General features: G+C 36.8%; 2 protein-coding genes across 8 annotated transcripts in view; one reads left to right on the top strand and one right to left on the bottom strand.

The window, feature by feature from the left end:
• The window catches only part of LOC142334800 (radial spoke head 10 homolog B-like), a 170,851-nt gene extending 150,552 nt beyond the window's left edge, over nt 1-20,299 (bottom strand). For both annotated transcript variants that reach the window (XM_075383110.1, XM_075383111.1), the window contains exon 1: nt 20,279-20,299. The gene's annotated coding sequence lies outside the window, so the exon portion shown is untranslated. The remainder of the gene's footprint in view (nt 1-20,278) is intronic.
• On the top strand, nt 4,276-12,214 carry LOC142334796 (BTB/POZ domain-containing protein KCTD12-like). 6 transcript variants are annotated; one of them, XM_075383105.1, is made up of 7 exons: nt 4,276-4,481; nt 4,742-4,968; nt 8,112-8,446; nt 8,774-8,986; nt 9,542-9,688; nt 11,381-11,710; nt 11,928-12,214. In XM_075383105.1, the coding sequence occupies exons 3-7, from the start codon at nt 8,288-8,290 to the stop codon at nt 12,063-12,065; spliced, it is 987 nt and encodes a 328-aa protein (XP_075239220.1). In that variant the 5' UTR covers nt 4,276-4,481; nt 4,742-4,968; nt 8,112-8,287; the 3' UTR covers nt 12,066-12,214. The 6 variants fall into 6 exon arrangements, with proteins under 6 accessions (XP_075239220.1, XP_075239218.1, XP_075239216.1 ...); XM_075383103.1 differs by having other exon boundaries at nt 4,276-4,946; XM_075383101.1 differs by having other exon boundaries at nt 4,276-4,968.
• Nucleotides 20,300-20,559: the final 260 nt, after the last annotated feature.

Genomic DNA, 20,559 nt, shown 5'->3' with positions numbered 1-20,559 from the left:
TCAAAACAAACAAAAATCTAAAATCTTGTAGTATCAAAGCCAGAAAACAATAATTTCAGGCTTAAAACTGCAACCGAGAATAAATGTTAACTCAGTAGAAAGAAAAAGCAGTCTTTTTTTGCTGACACTAAGCTGGAAGTTGAACAAATTAAGAAAAACATAGAGGAAAAGTTAATTAAGCCATTATTTATTGAAAAGTCAATTATTTTTAAAAAACAAACGACCATAAACTTTCAATTTAAAAACTAAATGCATTAGCCTGCAGCTGTTTAGCAAGCGAATTGGTTGGACCTATCACTCCTGAGCTTTGATATGATATGTTCTGTTCTTTATTATTAAAAAAAAAGTCTTTTTTTTTTAAAAAAAGACCGACTGATTACAACCCAATTTTTTTTGGATTGTAACAGTCCAAGAATGGCCCAAAACTACCCCTGTTAATACTTATTGTCCGCTAAGAACAATTGATTTTTCGAATGTTGTAGATATAGATAATTTCTGAGTTGAAACTCAAAATAAATTCTGCATTTTTGATAATCAACGAGTAAAGTTAGCAAAAAACGGCAAAGTTTTAACTACAAGGCACTCTCTGCGGACTCTGAAGTAGAAATAACCCCCCTCTGAGTCTACAAAGATTGTATGAGTGTTGTTTGGGGGTGTACTGTAGGCAAATTTAATCAAAGTGGACTAAAGTAGCTTATTTCGTGCTGTTGTTGATGAAAAAGGCTAAATTTTGAAATGTTTATCCAGATTTTTTGACCAAAAAATTAAATCAAAACAATCAAAAATGCTTGTTCGTCTTCAAAAATGCTTGTTCGTCTTCAACGACACTATTCTTAAAATGTGAATAAAAACGTGAATTCACTCTTCTTTTCTCAGAAGTTTAAGCCTCGATAACTCCCTGTAGAAAACGAAAATAAAAAAATCTTTTAAATTCCATATTCTACGCTAGACGAGCTTTCTAATGATACCAGTCTCAACTCTCTACGATGAATATATCGAGCGGCGAAAATTCACGGAACAAAAAAAAACCCAGTTGAGTATATAGTTCCTCCCCCCTCAAGAGGGTCGGAACAATAATCTTCATAAGCAACCTAACAACGTTTCCTATGCTACCTAACAACGTTTCATAATCAACATAACAACATTTGAGAACTTTTACTTTCGAGAGAATTTTATTTCGTTTCTGCAAATTTCAATTTCTGTCAAACTTTGATTGTTCAAATAAAAAATGCACTCTAACACATTTGTTCAGAAAAAAAACAATGATTCAGCAAAAACGTTGCGCATTTACAATTTAATTTCTGATATTTAATTACGATGGTGTTCCTCAAGGAACAGTGCTACGATTTTCTTTTATACGTCAACAATTTTTCTGAAAAAATGGAAGGTGAAAATGACATTGTTCAATTTGCGGATAACACTAGTATTATTCGCAAAATAATTTTAAAAATAATGAAAATATTCCATTAAAAATTGAAAAATATTAGAAGAAACAGACAAATCTCTGACAGTTAATCATTACACAATAAACGCCGATAGTACAAATATTATTTACAAATCATACTAATTCAGATCTTGAGTTTTCTTTTAAACGTGAAGTTATTAAACCAGCGCAGGCTTGTTATCTAGTCTAGTAGTACAAATTGATTCCAACCTAACCTTTGAAAATCACCTCAACTCAGTTTTAAAGAAAATGGCTATTGCTACTCGTTTCTAGCAAAATGGCTAACGCCAAAGTCAGCGTAGTAAAACTTCCAGATATACACTGGTGAACATCCGCAAATTTCGTAGTTTTTACAATTCGCCTAAAAGCTGGACAGAAAAAGAGAAGAAATCAAATTATTATACAAAAGAGAACGAAAACGAAGTGGAGTAACAAACCTTTGCTCCTGAAAATCGTACAGAATGGAACTTTTCAGATACTTAGACAAAAATTGAACTATTTTAAGAAAATCAACAAGATATTACGAATTTTTACATCGTTAAAATTGACGAAAAATTCATTATGATAAGCCTACAAATTTGTGACAAATCTAAAGTAATGGCAGTGCAAAAAACCAAACATCGTAAAAGAACATATCCCGTACAAGAGAAGAACCTCAAAACAAGAACTCCACAATGTCATTAAATAAAACATGGAAGATGACACAACAAAGTATAGCAATTCTTGTAGTGTTTTTAAACAATCTACATTCAAACATTTCTAAATAATTTTAGATTCCTGTCGAGAAAAAATCTCAATTTAGCCTAACATTAATTGAACCATTGCGCGAAATGAAACGAAACCTATAAAAAATTAGATTGCAAACAATCATAGTGTTAGTTACATTTTAGTTGTAATCCCTCATAAATCATAGCCTATATTAAATAGGAGTCCCATTTTAACGTTGAAAAGGTTGAAAGTAATACAAAGTTACCATAATGTTGGTGTTAAGTCATTGAGGTGAGTCAATTATGAAATATATCAAGAAACTCATTTAAAGTCATTGCCAATGAGGGCAACAAATGAAGTCAAGCATATAAGAAGTTTGAGAGTGACATAAAAGAGGCCCCTTGGAGGTTATGTCGTGAAAAAAAGTAATACGAAAAATAAGCGTCAGATGACAGAAAGACGAGTGTTTTATTCGACCAAACAAAACACTAGACCTAGAAGTGACTAACATTGACTTGAAAAATTATCCAGAAAAAAATACGATCAAGATAGTTTATAAAAGTCAAACTGTCGCATGTGAACAATAACCAATATCAGCAAAACAATATATTGCCCAAAAATTGTGTTCTCCATTCTTACTAAAAACTAGAGTGAAAAATTTTAACTTCTGCACTCCAGTTCCTGTTTCGGTGTGACCAAAATCACCCCTCCAATTTGACTTCTAAAATCATGAAATTGTGTGGAAATATTTTTAAAAAGACAGCTGTCTTTTGCAATTCAAATTCTTCGAATCACAAAAAGCCACGATCACCGCAATATATCTACGCTCAGCTGACAGTTTCGCAGCTAAAGAAAGCTCACCGTCTGGCTTCGCTGCCCAGATAGTTCGATGTAACCGTTCGGACAATTCTATACTTCATCAAAGCTTAGGGAAAGGACTCAGCGAGCCAAGATATGAACTAATCTAAATTAATTTCACCTAAAAAAGATGACACGCAAAGTTTCTCGTAGTTTTCAAACATAAACCGACTAACGTCAGATGAATTGTTCTCGAACGACAGGCGGGGGCAATTTAATTTAGGCATGTAGCTAAGAACTTTTTTGGGTGAAAAACAGCCATGAAAGGGGATCGAACCCTCGACCTCCAGGATAGCAGTCAGGCATTTTAAGCACTTAGCTACAACAGCTAACAATCATTTTTATATTAGCCACAAACTTCATTTCAGATTAAGAGCAATTGCAATCACTCAAAATGAAGTGAAGCTTGAAAAACTCACACAAGTCAGAAAAAATTCTAGAACAGAAGCGCAAAAATTGTCAAACAAAAGCGCAAATCTTTTGCATAAAAAAGAGCAACACGTTTACAATAATTGCCTCAAACTTCGTTCGAGAGCACTTAAAAACATTTAGCAACTAACGTCAACAAAGCAGATGAGAAGAAAGGTGCCTCTGCTGTACTAAGTAGATAAATAGGCAATTTTGAAAACAGCTGATAAATGAGATTCTTAAGATTCTAACCGATTCAGAGCCGCCAAAATAAAGGAGTCAAATGTGAAAAAAAACCAAATACGTGCTACCATTGGTATCAATTGCTCGGATTATCAGAAGCGGAGGTAATTTTTAAACACTAAGTTTAACTTAACTGAGCATTGAAACTACCCAAATAGCAACTATGGCACAGCTAAGGACTGCATTCTTTAAAAAAGCATTACTTTATCAGCATTAGAAGATAAAGAGAGCGAACTGTAATTCTACAGTTCCGCGTACCTTTAGGGGGCATAAATCATTATTGGACGCCCTCTCTCAATATCAATAAAAAACAGAAGACAACAAACGCAACAACTGCACTGGAAGGCGGGGGGTCAGCAGACAGGATTGCAAATTTTTAACACATAATTCTTTGTTTATTTCAGAAAAGTTGTTATATTTAGACTGAATCGCGTGCTTTATCCTGATTTGAGCTTCCCTCCTATCCCCGTAATGCGTTAGTGATAGTAACAGGTGTTCACGAGACTCTGTTCGGAGAGCGGATTACATTGCTTTAATAATTGATGCAAAAAGAACCTCAGGCTACCAAACACCATACACACACACCATTCCATAGCCTTAAAATGCATCTTCCATCCCGCTTCCCTCTTAGCCAATACAGAGCTTCTTTTATTCCCATTTTATTGCCTTTAGACAAAAATAACAGACATTTTTTGTTTGCTTATTTGGGAAGAATTCCATTACATACGCTTTGTCCTCCAGTGCAAACGCTTTACGTTCAATCTAATCTGAAACATAAACACAGTTCCTGAAAATGATTGAATAGGTCCTGTGATTTGAGGTCTGCGTAACAAGGCCATTATTCAAATTAAAAACTTAATCAAACAGCCTCAAGCACATTTACTCTGTCCAGGATACACAATCCGGCTCCTTAAATAGTTGGGACCCAAATGTGAATCGCAACAAAATGTCATCTCGTGAATGAATCGGGCACAGACAAAAACTTGTGAGATATGTTCGCTTAAAAGCTTTCCTGTGACTCCACCCCGTGGTAGGCAAGAGAGTAAGTGAGCTCGCTTAATCTCTGCATAATCTTCTTAGTTAATTACATCAGCAGTGCCATTTTAATCATTAAATCCTGGCCTAAGAGTCTTTAACTGTGACATTACTTCGACTACAACTACCACTACCACCCCTACTACTACTACTACCATTGCTATTACCAACACTACCCTACCCTTACTACTACTACTACTACAACTACTATTTCCATCACAGTACAACCATCGGCCTTCCCTTGAATAAGGTAGGAAGCAAAGAAGCTTCAGGTGAGTGATTTTTGCTTCCATTCCATTAATTCTTTAGTTTTCTCTTCACTAAAATACCTCACTTCTCGTTAACGCCGTTATCCTTATTAGTAGTAAAGCAAGCAGAGCAAACCAACACCAACACCACCACCACCAGTTAGACTATAGGCTGGGTTATTACCTATTCCACATAGCCTTAGGAACCTTACCTTGGTGTATTTTCCTCTCTCTTGTTACAATTCCGCCCAATCAATTTGCCAAAATACTCTCCATTTTTTCACCTTTACTCATTCATTCATTCATGCTAATACCTCCGCCGCTGCCCCTACTTCTACAATAACTGGTCTCTTTTTGGTTCCCTTCTATCCTCGTAGCAAAGAGCAAAACTTTTGCTTTCCCCTTTTGCACACCTATCATTCACGGGTGGTGTTATTTTCAAATTGGGCACTACCCTCTTTCCCCTCTACCCTTCACCACAACTCCCAGCCTGCCTGCCCACAGTCACAAAAAGCGACGGACCAACAACCCCAGCACGTAACGGACAACTGCCCATATACATTAGGGCTACCTTATAACTGGCCTGCCTCCTTTCAGCTATTTCTTCTCCTAAATAGAACGGCACTAACTACACCCAGGCCTCCCTGGCAAACTAACTTGTCCGTAATCACCCGTCGCTTCCTGGCTGGTACTAGTGCGGCTGCTGTATACTATTAACCCTAAAAGTTATTACTTTATCAACTGCAGATATTCAACACAATAGCTGAGGAGAAAAGTCAAAACTACCTGCGCCACAGTCACAAAATACCCAAAAGTGAGACATTATCATTCAGCAGTCAGTCATAGGCAGTATATATATACACTCGTACATAATCTATACCATAAGGCAACACCAGGTTTAGACACGTGGAGGGCAGGGCTTCACTTTTCAGGTAAGAGAAGGAACAGAGCACATAAATTGGGTACTTCCTACCTAGCCTTCACCCAAAACACAACTACTATACTTGAGTAGTACTTTCTCAGAGAGAGATTAACTTTTTAATTCATTACTTTCACTCACACAACAGTCTAATCCTCAATTATTCCTCACACGAAATACGGCCACTTTGATCTTGATAACTTCGTTCCTGACAACATTCACTATTCATCAACCTCCCCCTAACCGCTTTTAAAAACGCTCAATACGTAACAATTAGCCTGCCAATTCACTCTAAAAGCTCAACACGCGCTACATAAAAGCAACCATTAAGTTTCTAAACACACAGACTGCCATTTCCATTTTTTTTTCAAATGAAAGCTTTCAAAATTAACGCTAAATATTTGCATTTGTTTGAAGCGGCATACCCCAATTTTTAATTCCACTGTTTGGTCAAAATTTCTCCTAGTTTAACTCAAAATATCAGCACAAAACCGACAGATCCGACCAAGCGGTAAGTGACGTCCGTCTTATTTCCACAAATAAACAAAACAGTAAGCATATAACAACATATAAGCCTAAAACCCATGCTGTAAAAACAGTCTAAAAAGACTTTTATCACGGACTTTTAATCATTTCAAAAAGCAACTGTCTAATTTCTTCTGGCTTGTTCATGGTAGCATTTACGTGTTAAAATTACTGAATCGATTCTGGATAAATAAAAAGATTAAAAAATAACAGCCATCTTTATCTTTATTCTGCTATTCCAATGAAGCAGCCATCATTTCCTCTGATGTCAGACATCTAAACACTCGACTTTATTACACATTAAGTTTTAAAAGAGGAGAGAGACATCACTCTTTTAAACATTAACTTTTTAGGAGACATCACTCAGACAGGTCCATTAACCTATTTGATGTTCTCCCCAAATACATATAACTTCTTGATTGTAAATTAATTGTGTAATCATTAAGTGAATTACTTGACATGTTTTTGGAAAAATTCATTATTATTATTATTATTATTATTATTATTATTATTATTATTATTATTATTATATTATAAAATGCAATATAACGTGAATATACAAAGAAAGCAGCTTTCATGTCATCTAAAATCCAAGAGTATAAGAATAGGAAAAGCGATTTAGTTGGCAGACCCCATCAAACCAAAATCCAGAAGGTTTAGAGAGGCCTGTCCGGTTATACGGAAATTCTACAACAAAATCAAAGGTTCAAAAACTATGAAAAATGCCCGTTGGCATTTTTAAAATAATTAAAAATTGCCTTTACCCTCTCTTTTCATTCTTAATTTTTGATTTCAATTTTAAGATCCAGGTTCAGAAATATTTCAGATATCTGTACAACTTATTCACAAACAAAAACCAACTTCTTATGTAATAAACACTGTCAATTAATATCACAAATAAAAACCCAGGTAGCTCAATTTTTTTAACCCTCGGATGTGTTCCGAAAACAGCCGTATCGAATTTTGTTGCCGAGAGGCTTTTAAATACTCAAGGCCTAAAGTGCATTTCTTATAGAATGCTTTAATCCTTTTTTTTGCACTTTCAACTTCCCATTGCTGCGTTGCAATAGGCAAATATACTTTTTTCACCAACATCCAAAGAAGCTACACAAACTCTTTACTGTACACTCAACACTTCTTCAAACAAACGTAACTTGAAATAATTCATCATTCCCTTTTATACTGATGCAAATCGCTACCATTTTCGCACTGCCTTCACCTTTTTGTCAACTGTTCTAAAATATCACCAGACAACTAGAAAAAAGTTAGCCACAAACTTCAACTGTTGTACTGCATGCTCAATTATTTCTCAGCAATGGACAGCCTTCTAAAAGCGAAATGCAAAAAATTAAGTTATTGGCTCTGAACGGATATTAAAATCCACGACTGACATCTGCCGCTTAATAATTTTTTGGAACTCATTTGAGAAAGAGAGTAACTCATTTCAGGATATTAAAAAGACACGCGGGACTTCTCTCTGTCACAAAATAGTCATATTTTCACTCTTATCAACATACTAGTACGTTGCACTATACTCGTCCTAAGGAGAGGCTGATCTTTGTTTTCATTGGAACTCTATTGTAATTCCAATTCACTCGTTATTTCTATTTGACAGTAATCAAATTATTTGCTTTGTTTTAAACTGTAGTTTAATTCAGTTTCGAGCAACACTCTTGATTGGTAAAAAATAGTACTGGAGCAAAAAAAGATCAATCTTATTTAGAACAGAGTGATCGATCTGATCAGGAGACCAATTGACAAGCAACATTCAACTGACAACTTTCAACATCTCCCCTTTAAAAACAACTCAGAGAGAAAAAGCCATCAGCCAGACCAAACAGAAATTGCATTCAATTTCACCAAGAAGTCTTTAAAACAAATAAAAGGAAAAATAAAAGGATGGGAGGGGATGACGATAGGGCCAAATCTGCCGCGAGTCAGAATGGGTCAGAGTCGGAAGTAGCAGCAGCCGCTGGACACAAGGAGGAACAGGCGGAAACAGGAGACATCTCCGGAACCCAATTTCCATCAGTTGTCGAACTCAATGTTGGGGGCCAGGTACTTATTCATTACGTGAACAAATCACCCTAAATCTCATAGACAACCATCTCTACATCTAAAAATGCATGGAAAACAAACTAGCATCACTGCTCGCTGATATCCATGTAATCCACGGATTAGTAACTCACTTTTGTGACTTAATGGCCTGACAAGCTAATTCTTTCCTACCATAGAGAAAATTGGGTCATTCCTCCCGTGAAAAAAATGTTCAAACTTGAAGTTTTTGGGGCGGGGTGTGTCCTAAAAACTCCAAATGATTATCAAATTGTCCAATTCCGGGTTCTCTAAGTTAACGTGGATTGAGTGGTTATTTTCATGATTTAGGTATACACAACTGCACTGTCAACTTTGACACGGGAGAACACTTCACTGCTGGGGATAATCTTCTCAGGAAAGAGCAAGACTCCTCCCTTGAGGGACACAAGAGGTCGCTACTTCCTCGACAGGGACGGCCACTTGTTCCGCTTCATTCTAGATTACCTAAGGAACACCAAATTGGTCTTGCCAGAAGAGTTCGCGGAAAAGGATCGACTGCAGGTATAAACCAGAGCCATTGAATCTAGACAATGATCTGAATTGCGTCTAAACAAAGGTCACTTTGGACTGGGACCTCCTGAGATGACCTCTAAGTACCCCCTACTAAATAATTGTATTATGATTTCTTTAAATAGAGTTGTGTACAGGAAATGAGAGCATGAGATCTTAAATATTCAGCTTTCAAACGAGGTCAAGCAAAATCGAAACTTTCAACCTCTCACTCATTAACTGCCGCCTAAAATCATTTTAATACACAGGCCCTCTGATTTTTTAATCAATCAATAGTACAGTTCGTGGAGCAAGGCAGTCCATTAATACTGAATATTACGTCATATCAACTGTCCAATAAGACAGCTGACGTAATTTTGGTAATTTGGGGTTCCGCTCTATTTTTGAGACTATAAAAACACATTTGTAAACTAACCACTTTGACACTTGTTATTAATTGTATCACTCAGTGGTCAGGCGAACCCCCAAAAACTACTTAAGTCAAAAAGCAGTTGTCTGTAGTACACTTTAAGCTCAGCAGTTAGTGTTAGTGTGTTATTATTAAAGGTGGAAGCAGAGTACTACAGACTACCAGGCTTGGTAGAGAGTATCCGGAGAGCCAGAGGAGGAGGTGCCAGTAGGGGGGAGAAAGACAGTGGAAGTGGCGGGCCAGGGGCTGCTAACAGATCCCAGCAGCAGGACTCCACAACAAAGGTATATTCTCCCCCAAATTCTACCCCTCATATACCAGCAAGCAAAGAACTCGAAACTAGCCCAGCTTTTTTCTAGTGAAATTTTGAACTATCACAATAATAGTCAAACAAAAACACAAGTAGAAAGCCGCGAAAACCATTTCACAGAAGAATTTTGCTCACTAAAGAAAGCTTCAGAAAAATATTTCTCAGCGAAACAGTTGTGCTATTCTTGAATTTAAAAATACTAGCTATTCAGAATGTATAATTACAGCTCTTTTAATTAAAAAAAAATCGCTTTGGGGGAGAACGATTTTACACGGTAGGGTGAACTGAGTTCACGGAACGGTTTTTTTATCCGGGCAACTTGGGCCATAAACATTTGTTTCACAGTTCAGACAACAGCTTTATTTCAAAGCTATTTTGTCAATCACAAATCAGCTTAGACGTCTGCTCATGAATAATGACAAAATTGATAGTAAGCGAGCTTCAATATGATTGCATTCAAATTCAGTTCCAATTCAGTTAACTGGTTGTCGCGACGCGTACTTCTTTTGTTTGAAACCAGCAGCCTGTATCTACAATCTATTTTCAAATGGCTCCTTTTCCCAAATATCTCCTCATCTCTTATCACAATGCGACCCATTTATAGCCCAAAGCAAAATGGAGCTGAGCCATAAAACAATTACATCCACCGTCTGCTACATCAACAGCGATAATTTATCAAATATCCATTGTTAAAAATCCCAGAAAAACTAGATGGTCCTGGACAAATAGGGTGATGACAAGACGTTCCCAATATTTCGCTTATAATTTATTCAATAATTTCGCAACAATTAGCGCACCCATTTCCGATAAGAGGTCAAAAATGTTGTTAAAATAGGGAGCTCAGTTGGTAAAAGGGGATCTCATTAAGAGTGATTTGAGGGAACAGCGTGACCGTTTCTCTTGAATTGGACCACTGCCTTTGCTACCTAGTTGTCTAATCCGTCGGGATTGTGTGATAAGGGTTCTACTGCCCTTCAATACTGGAACTAATCGAAACTGAACATGCTCTTAATTGACAACTTGTAGTGCCCTTGGGAATTTTAGGAGAATGGACACAGCGCCACACATTCGCCCAAATTTGCCTTTCTCAACTACCCATCCACTTTTCCCAGCACACCTTACGCAGCCTAATTTCACAAGTTGCTATCCTCTAATTTCGAAACAGAAGCCTCAAATGAGACAATTTAAGACATTTAAAATGGGTACAGAAAATGCGCGACATCGTGAACAGATAGATTGACAGCTCAGACAGCGAATCAGATCAATCAACCATAAAATACATGCAAACTCAATTGATATTAATTTAATCTTTTTTGGACCTTCAGACAAATTTTGGTAAGCTTCAAATTTTGGTGTGCAATGTAAACAAAACATAACACCTCACCAGGATATAAGCATCTGTAATTGACTTGTTTGCAAGTACATAGTTATGGCATTAATCATTAAAATGGCTGGTAACACCTTTTATTTGGCAACACCACCCATTATCAGTGCAAAAGAGCCCATTGGTTTGTTCACATATATCAAGCAAACAAAAATTTTGTTTACGGGGAAAAATTCTTAATTTTGAGCACAATTGCGGTGAAATCTTAACAACAACATGCATTGAGCTGATCAACGCAAACAGGCAACTTAACAAGTAACGCCAATGTCTTAACATTTGCAGGGCAACAAAGCTCAGAGTAACAACTCAAACGCCTCCGCTTACGATTCCAACCAGAATGCAGATGGATCCTCTGCCGACAACAGCACTGATGGCTTCATCACAGTCGGATACAGAGGTACCTTTGCCTTCGGCCGAGACGGACTTGCCGACGTCCAATTCCGAAAACTGATGCGAATTATAGTGTGTGGCAAAGTTAGTTTGTGTCGCGAGGTGTTCAAGGACACGCTCAACGAATCCAGAGATCCTGATAGAGGTCAAGGTGACAGATACACGAGCAGATTCTTTCTAAAGCACAATTTCTTGGAACAGGCATTCGATATGCTTCAACAGGTAAAACAAAAAATAGAACATTCAGATAACCACGTGGTTAATGTTATGTGCTCACAATTTATAGATCAAATCATCATTATTTTCAAATTTAATTTAAAAAAACTAAATTTTACACAACAACATGCTATATGTTATTTGTCACTGGGGGTAATTTGAAAGCAGTGATCCTATCTTTGGATCAATTATTTCACGAGTTAAGTGTAAGTTTTGATTTCAGGCGGGATTTGCTCTGTCCTCCTCGTGTGCTACAGCAGCCAATGGAATGCGCCAAACGGGAAACCCAGAACAGGAATCAGAAGAGGACAGATGGCTACACTACAACGAGTTCATTTTCCAGAGAGCCGGATCCGGATAGACTATTTACAATAAACAAACCACAATCCAATTATTACTGTCTTTCAATCAGATCAATTTAGAAAACTAAAATACTTGATGCCACCATCATATATAACTCACAAACGGGATAATCTTCATTATTCACCAAATACAATTTTAGTGAAATTTTCTTCTGTCCCATCAATTACAAAGCGTTCAACAAGTTAAATTCCAATGACAAAATTCTGAGAACAAGCCTTGTGAGCAGAAATTCTGGATCTTTTCCGTTTGTGCCCCCCCCCCCCCAGTACGTTATGCTCCCCCCGTTACAGAGCACGTGTCATTACATAGTAAATCATTATGTAAAAATATTGCACGTGCATCTGGGGGTTGCAAATAATATGCACCCACTAAGCTGGGGGGGGGGGGGGGGGGGGGCACAAACGGAAAAGATCCGAAATTCTGCAGTAATAGTAGAGCAAGGTTTAGGGTTAGGTCCACGGGTTTTCACCCTGTTGATGCAGTCAAAATTTTCAGTCGGTAATTAGTTTGCTCATGGGGTTACAGCTTCCGCATCTGCAAAGGATCCTCCACGTGCATTTATTGTCTGGTGTGAAGAATCGGTTAAAGAAATTCCAGTAAATTTTCAGTTGACGCCAGAGTCGGCTGTCTCGTAACAACTATTATTTAGAAGTCCTGATACAAATTTGAAAAACCCCTCCGAATCTCATTTGGGTGTCTGGTTATCTTAGAGATGGGAATTTGTTCAAAAATTTAGTAAAGACATGACGCGACAAATTAAGCTTTGACGATAGGGGAGAGATGGGAATTTGTTCAAAAATTTAGTAAAGACATGACGCGACAAATTAAGCTTTGACGATAGGGGCGTTCAAATAGCCAGGTGGAGGAGGGTGAACGGAGGGAGCATGAGAGGGGCGAAGGGGTTTAAACTTTTAAGATTAAGAGCCGCCCTTCGCGCTATCCTCAAAATAAATCGCATACTTAAAGTGACTATTAAAGCATAATGTTCTAAAAGAGTTGCTCAGCCACTTAAAGCCCTCTGGGCTTGAGCTTTTTATCTCCTTTTTTAAGATGAAAAGTTAGAAGAGCCAGACCAAAAATTGGTTAATCCAAAAATTGCATAAAAACACCACATGACTACGTTTGAGAGCAATTAAAAAGCCAGAAAACATTCCTTATTAGTAAAATACACGATGAAATGACTTCTGAATTGATGCTATAGATTTCACGGATCTTTTCCGTTTGTGCCCTCTCCCCTAGCTTAGTGGGCGCATATTATTTGCACCCCCAGACGCACGTGCCATATTTTTACAAAGTGATTTACTATGTAATGGCACGTGCGCTGCAACTGGGGGGCGCATAACGTACTGGGGGGCACAAACGGAAAAGATCCGATTTCACAGTTTCCTTTTCAATTAAATTTAATTAAAAATTAAAATTTTTAATTAAATGTTGACACAAAAAAAAATAATATGAGAAACCAAAAAGCCATGTGAAGTTTAGAAAGTTTTTGTTATGGTTATTACAAGCAGCAAGTATTCTTAAATCAGTAACAAAGAAAACAATAACAATGTACGGCAAAATCAAATCTAGAACAATGCACTGCACAGTTTGCTAATTATGACTAACCCAACAAAATATGATACACAAACTCCGTCTAGATTTAAATATTGATTGGTTCAACGACGCTTTAATAGCTCTAGTTTTGTTTACATATATCAATCCAAAGCTATGGTGAAAATTCAGACAATTAAATTCTCAAAAAAATAACTCATACTGGAAGAAGGTATCGAATAAATTCTTTTTCTAAGGAACGTTTTAATGATGATTCGTCTTCGCAAACAGGATCAACAATAAAGCCGTTACTATCAAGTAATTCAACAGAACGCATTCTCTCCAGGCCAATGAATTCTTATCTAAGGCTTTACTGAGTCGTGATTTCTAGGATGCCAGATGAGACGCTCCTCGTAGAAAGGCATTGTTTCACGTCACATTGATAAAAGCTGTTCAGACACCGAGTAGGCAATTTAGCGTTGAACATTTTTATAACAAATTTTTAATAATTCTAGTTTGTATAAATCGTATATACTTAGGATAGTATATTCCGAGAAAAGGCAGTCTACACTTTCCCTCTGTTTTCAGAAAAATAGCAACTTCAGCATTTTTCTCTGCACCATACAGATAGGACGTAACTTAGAAGACGAACATCCAGAGATTAAAAGACCATACCGAAATTTGGCTTTGAAAAAGGAACGGTAGTACGGAATGAAAACGTTTCTATTCAGGTTTTCCCCGATTCTTGCGACCGCAAACACATGCCTTGATAAGCGTTTTACAACTTTATCAAAATGAATGTCGAAAGAAAAGTTTTTGTCTAAATTAATGCCCAGGTACCTCACAGAATCTGAGTTTTTCAACCCTTCAATTTGAAGCCTAATATCTGTCAGCGGTTGACAGAACCACATGAGTTCAGATTTCTCAACAATCAAATATAAATGACTACAAGTGATCCACATTTTTTGCAGGCATACAATGTCAGCACCAATGCATCTGTTATGTTTCTGCAGAGTACATAATTGTTGTGTCATCCGCAAACAGATACATGTCCAAGTTTAGTGGGCGCTTAATATTTGCACCCCCCAGACGCACGTGCCATATTTTTACAAAGTGATTTACTATGTAATGGCACGTGCGCTGCAACTGGCGGGCGCATAACGTACTGGGGGGCACAAACGGAAAAGATCCGATTTCACAGTTTCCTTTTCAATTAAATTTAATTAAAAATTAAAATTTTTTAATTAAATGTTGACACAAAAAAAAGTAATATGAGAAACCAAAAAGCCATGTGAAGTTTAGAAATTTTTGTTATGGTTATTACAAGCAGCAAGTATTCTTAAATCAGTAACAAAGAAAACAATAACAATGTACGGCAAAATCAAATCTAGAACACTGCACTGCACAGTTTGCTAATTATGACTAACCCAACCAAATATGATACACAAACTGCGTCTAGATTTAAATAATGATTGGTTCAATGACGCTTTAATAGCTCTAGTTTTGTTTACATATATCAGTCCAAAACTATGGTGAAAATTCAGACAATTAAATTCTCAAAAAAAATAACTCATACTGGAAGAAGGTATCGAATAAATTCTTTTTCTAAGGAACGTTTCAATGATGATTCGTCTTCGCAAACAGGATCAACAATAAAGCCGTTACTAATCAAGTAATTCAACAGAACGCATTCTCTCCAGGCCAATGAATTCTTATCTAAGGCTTTACTGAGTCGTGATTCCTAGGATGCCAGATGAGACGCTCCTCGTAGAAAGGCATTGTTTCACGTCACATTGATAAAAGCTGTTCAGACACCGAGTAGGCAATTTAGCGTTGAACATTTTTATAACAAATTTTTAATAATTCTAGTTTGTATAAATCGTATATACTTAGGATAGTAGATTCTGAGAAAAGGCAGTCTACACTTTCCCTCTGTTTTCAGTAAAATAGCAACTTCAGCATTTTTCTCTGCACCATACAGATAGGACGTAACTTAGAAGACGAACATCCAGAGATTAAAAGACCATACCGAAATTTGGCTTTGAAAAAGGAACGGTAGTACGGAATGAGAACGTTTCTATTCAGGTTTTTCCCGATTCTTGCGACCGCAAACACATGCCTTGATAAGCGTTTTACAACTTTATCATTATCAAAATGAATGTCGAAAAAAAAGTTTTTGTCTAAATTAATGCCCAGGTACCTCACAGAATCTGAGTTTTTCAACCCTTCAATTTGAAGCCTAATATCTGTCAGCGGTTGACAGAACCACATGAGTTCAGATTTCTCAACAATCAAATATAAATGACTACAAGTGATCCACATTTTTTGCAGGCATACAATGTCAGAACCAATGCATCTGTTATGTTTCTGCAGAGTACATAATTGTTGTGTCATCCGCAAACAGATACATGTCCAAATATTTTCAAAAATCATTCATATATATAATGAAAAGGAGAGGGCCAATTATTAGCCCTTGCGGCACACAGCTACTGTTTAGTTTGAAAACTGAGAACGCTCCATTGATGAATACAGTCTGCTCCCGTAAAGCCTTGTGGGCAGAAATTTTGGATCTTTTCCGTTTGTGCCCCCCCAGTACGTTATGCTCCCCCGTTACAGAATACGTGTCATTACATAGTAAATCATTATGTAAAAATATTGCACGTTCATCTGGGGGTTGCAAATAATATGCATCCGCAAAGCTGGGGGGGCAAAAACGGAAAAGATCCGAAGTTCTGCAGTGATAGTAGAGCAAGGTTTAGGGTTAGGTCCACGGGTTTTCACCCTGTTGATGCAGTCAAAATTTTCAGTCGGTAATTAATTTGCTCATGGGGTTACAGCTTCCGCATCTGCAAAGGATCCTCCACGTGCATTTATTGTCTGGTGTGAAGAATCGGATAAGGAAATTCCAGTAAATTTTCAGTTGACGCCAGAGTCGGCTGTCTCGTAACAACGTTTATTTAGAAATCCTGATACAAATTTGAAAAACCCCTCCGAATCTCATTTGGGTGTCTGGTTATCTTAGAGGTGGGAATTTGTTTAAAAATTTAGTAAAGACATGACGCGACAAATTAAGCTTTGACGATAGGGGCGTTCAAATGGCCAGGTGGAGGAGGGTGAACGGAGGGAGCATGAGAGGGGCGAATGGGGTTAAACTTTTAAGATCAAGAGCCGCACTTCGCGCTATCCTCAAAATAAATCACATGCTTAAAGTGACTATTAAGGCATAATGTTCTAAAAGAGTTGCTCAGCCACTTAAAGCCCTCTGGGCTTGAGCTTTTTATCTCCTTTTTTAAGATGAAAAGTTAAAAGCCGGACCAAAAATTGGTTAATCCAAAAATTGCATAAAAAGACCACATGACTACGTTTGAGAGCAATTAAAAAGCCAGAAAACATTCCTTATTAGTAAAATACACAATAAAATGACTTCTGAATTGATGCTATAGATTTCACGGATCTTTTCCGTTTGTGCCCCCTCCCCTAGCTTAGTGGGCGCATATTATTTGCACCACCAGACGCACGTGCCATATTTTTACAAAGTGATTTACTATGTAATGGCACGTGCGCTGCAACTGGGGGCGCATAACGTACTGGGGGGCAAAAACGGAAAAGATCCGATTTCACTGTTTTATTTTCAATTAAATTTAATTAAAAATTAAAATTTTTAATTTAATGTTGACAAAAAAAATTAATATGAGAAAACAAAAAGCCATGTGAAGTTTAGAAAGTTTTTGTTATGGTTATTACAAGCAGCAAGTATTCTTAAATCAGTAACAAAGAAAACAATAACAATGTACTGCAAAATCAAATCTAGAACACTGCACTGCACAGTTTGCTAATTATGACTAACCCATCAAATTATGATACACAAACTGCGTCTAGATTTAAATAATGATTGGTTCAATGACGCTTTAATAGCTCTAGTTTTGTTTACATATATCAGTCCAAAACTATGGTGAAAATTCAGACAATTAAATTCTCAAAAAAAATAACTCATACTGGAAGAAGGTATCGAATAAATTCTTTTTCTAAGGAACGTTTCAATGATGATTCGTCTTCGCAAACAGGATCAGCAATAAAGCCGTTACTAATCAAGTAATTCAACAGAACGCATTCTCTCCAGGCCAATGAATTCTTATCTAAGGCTTTACTGAGTCGTGATTTCTAGGATGCCAGATGAGACGCTCCTCGTAGAAAGGCATTGCTTCACGTCACATTGATAAAAGCTGTTCAGACACCGAGTAGGCAATTTAGAGTTGAACAATTTTATAAAAAATTTTAATAATTCTAAATTGTATAAATCGTATATACTTAGCAAAGTAGATTCTGAGAAAAGGCAGTCTACACTTTCCCTCTGTTTTCAGAAAAATAGCAACTTCAGCAGTTTTCTCTGCACCATACAGATAGGACGTAACTTAGAAGATGTACATCCATAGATTAAAAGACAATACCGAATTTTGGCTTTGAAAAAGGAACGGTAGTACGGAATGAGAACGTTTCTATTCAGGTTTTTCCCGGTTCTTGCGACCGCAAACACATGCCTTGATAAGCGTTTTACAACTTTATCAAAATGAATGTCGAAAGAAAAGTTTTTGTCTAAATTAATGCCCAGGTACCTCACAGAATCTGAGTTTTTCAACCTTTCAATTTGAAGCCTAATATCTGTCAGCGGTTGACAGAACCAGATGAGTTCAGATTTCTCAACAATTAAATATAAATGACTACAAGTGATCCACATTTTTTGCAGGCCTACAATGTCAGAACCAATGCATCTGTTATGTTTCTGCAGAGTACATAATTGTTGTGTCATCCGCAAAATGATACATGCCCAATTATTTTCAAATATCATTCATATTTATAATGAAAAGGAGAGGGCTAATTATTAACCCTTGCGGCACACAGCTACTAGTTAGTTCGAAATCTGAGAACGCTCCATTGATGAACACAGTCTGCTCCCGTAAAATAAATATCTGAGAAACCAACTCAAAATGACTAATCTCACACCATATTTTTCCAGTTTCCTAACCATCAAATCACGATTAACGTTATCGAATGCTTTACTAAAAAGAAGAAAAAAACAAAATTGTTTACTGACATGTTAAATCATAATTTCTGAACTATCTCTGCGATTGCCAATACTATAATACATCTAGTTCAAAAAACGAATAGTTTTTCAATGATTGTTTTTTTCATAAAGTTTTACAAACTGATATACATAGCTCATTCAAAGACTTTACTAACAACAGGCAAGATTTATGCTGGTCGATAATTGCTCACCTCAAATTACCGGGGATTGTACATTCCGGAGAAATCTTCGAGATGAAAGAAATCCTGGAGAACTGCTTTTTGTTTACTACGTGGAAGTAGTTGGCGTGAGAGTTCACAACATCTGCTTGAGAAAATATTACCTATTTCCTTCTAGTCCATTTGGCTACCTTAGTGTATCTTTTTTCAGTTAAAAACAATTGGCGTGAGAGTTCTCCGAATCTGTTTGACTGGTGGGACAATCTGGAAAAACTCCTCGGGAAAATGAATTGTTTATGAGTTCAGTTAAGTGTGTTAAAATCACTGTCAGCATAGATTTCAGTATTTTTATAGACATACAATTGAGTCCCGTCGATATACTAGGATATGGTGCGGTAACTATTTTCTCTACCTCTTCATTGCCCACTGGAAAAAGAAATATGGACCCTATGGCTGGTGAAAAACTAAAATTCCTCCAAGTCTTATCAGATTGTTCGAGTTTTTTTGCCAGCAATTGCCGTAAAACACTCATTGAATCAATCACATACGGTCTCGCAATCATCAAAAGTAGCGCCAACTTCGATTCGAAGTGAGATTTATTTGCTCTCTACCCGGTTTCGGGTTTTTTTGTTGATGTCTCTGAGGATCTATTTTTGTTGAAACTGTACGTAGTTCTTTATTGTCATAATGCTGCCTTTTCTTATCGGCGACTAGCCTGTTGACCACTTTTCTAGCCTATTTGAATTCTGGAAGCAACTTTGAATAATTTCTTGACTTTTTGAAGTTCCTAATTGCTTTTACTAATGCTCGCTGAAACTCCTTATCAAACCAGGGTACTTTTTTTTCTACTAGAAACGATTGTTTTTATTGTTGTATAACTCTGAATGACAGAAACAAGAAGATTATGGAAAGATTCCATGTCCAAATTCTGCACATCATAAAACTCTGTACTATAAACCTCAAAATACAATATGTTTAGCACTGTTTTTGAATCATTCGCATTTTATACAATCAATTTTTCACTCACCGATTGGCCGAATTGATAGTTGGATCTCTGAACAAAAGAAAGCAATATTTTCGAACGCAATGGTGTCACATTATCATTGAGATAAATTTTAGCTGATTGAGATGCCAGATTTCTCGCGTTCCCCATCAATTCTTTTTTCTTATCTCTCCGAAGAAAAAGAGCAATCAATGGTCGCTTACCGTCATTTGATTGCTTACCGCCATTTGGTTACAATCAATGATCGCTTACCGCCAAAACGCGTATAAGAAGTTCCTGGGGATGCAATCTGGGAGCCAAACCTTCGACCAGACAATGCACCCATTTCCGTCACAGGCATCACCAGTGCACTCCACCATATGGTGACTCCACTTTCAATCGCAGCTTGGGTTAACCTTTGTATCGCGAACCATCGTTCAGCCTTCTCTGATACTATTTAATAAGTTTATCACAACAGTTAGGCTAAAAAAGTGGCAACTTTTTAAATAATAAAAGCGCCAATATATTATCTCTTTATGAAACAAGAATCTAAGGATTGAGGATCCCGGCTCCTTTTTTCCAGGCAGCAGGAAAATTTATGGTCTGTCACCCAAAAATTTTCCTCAATTTTCAAAATTCGGGAAAGAAACGTAATATTTGTTCTGCCAGTATTAGAAGTATTGAAAGTTCTTGAAAAAAGCAATCTGGAAGAAAAAATTGTATATCTTGATTACGT

The sequence above is a fragment of the Convolutriloba macropyga genome, chromosome 2 (genome assembly GCF_964194025.1).
Source record: "Convolutriloba macropyga chromosome 2, txConMacr16.3, whole genome shotgun sequence".
Taxonomy (NCBI): domain Eukaryota; kingdom Metazoa; phylum Xenacoelomorpha; order Acoela; family Convolutidae; genus Convolutriloba; species Convolutriloba macropyga.
Note: the sequence above shows the minus strand (reverse complement) of the source record. Positions and strands in the feature narration are given on the sequence as shown.

Coding starts and splice junctions, on each gene's coding strand:
- LOC142334796 (XM_075383105.1), top strand. CDS start 8,288: ATGGGAGGGGATGACGATAGGGCCAAATCTGCCGCGAGTCAGAATGGG. Junction 8,987..9,541: donor CGGAAAAGGATCGACTGCAG/GTATAAACCAGA, acceptor TTATTATTAAAG/GTGGAAGCAGAGTACTACAG. Junction 11,711..11,927: donor CATTCGATATGCTTCAACAG/GTAAAACAAAAA, acceptor TTTTGATTTCAG/GCGGGATTTGCTCTGTCCTC.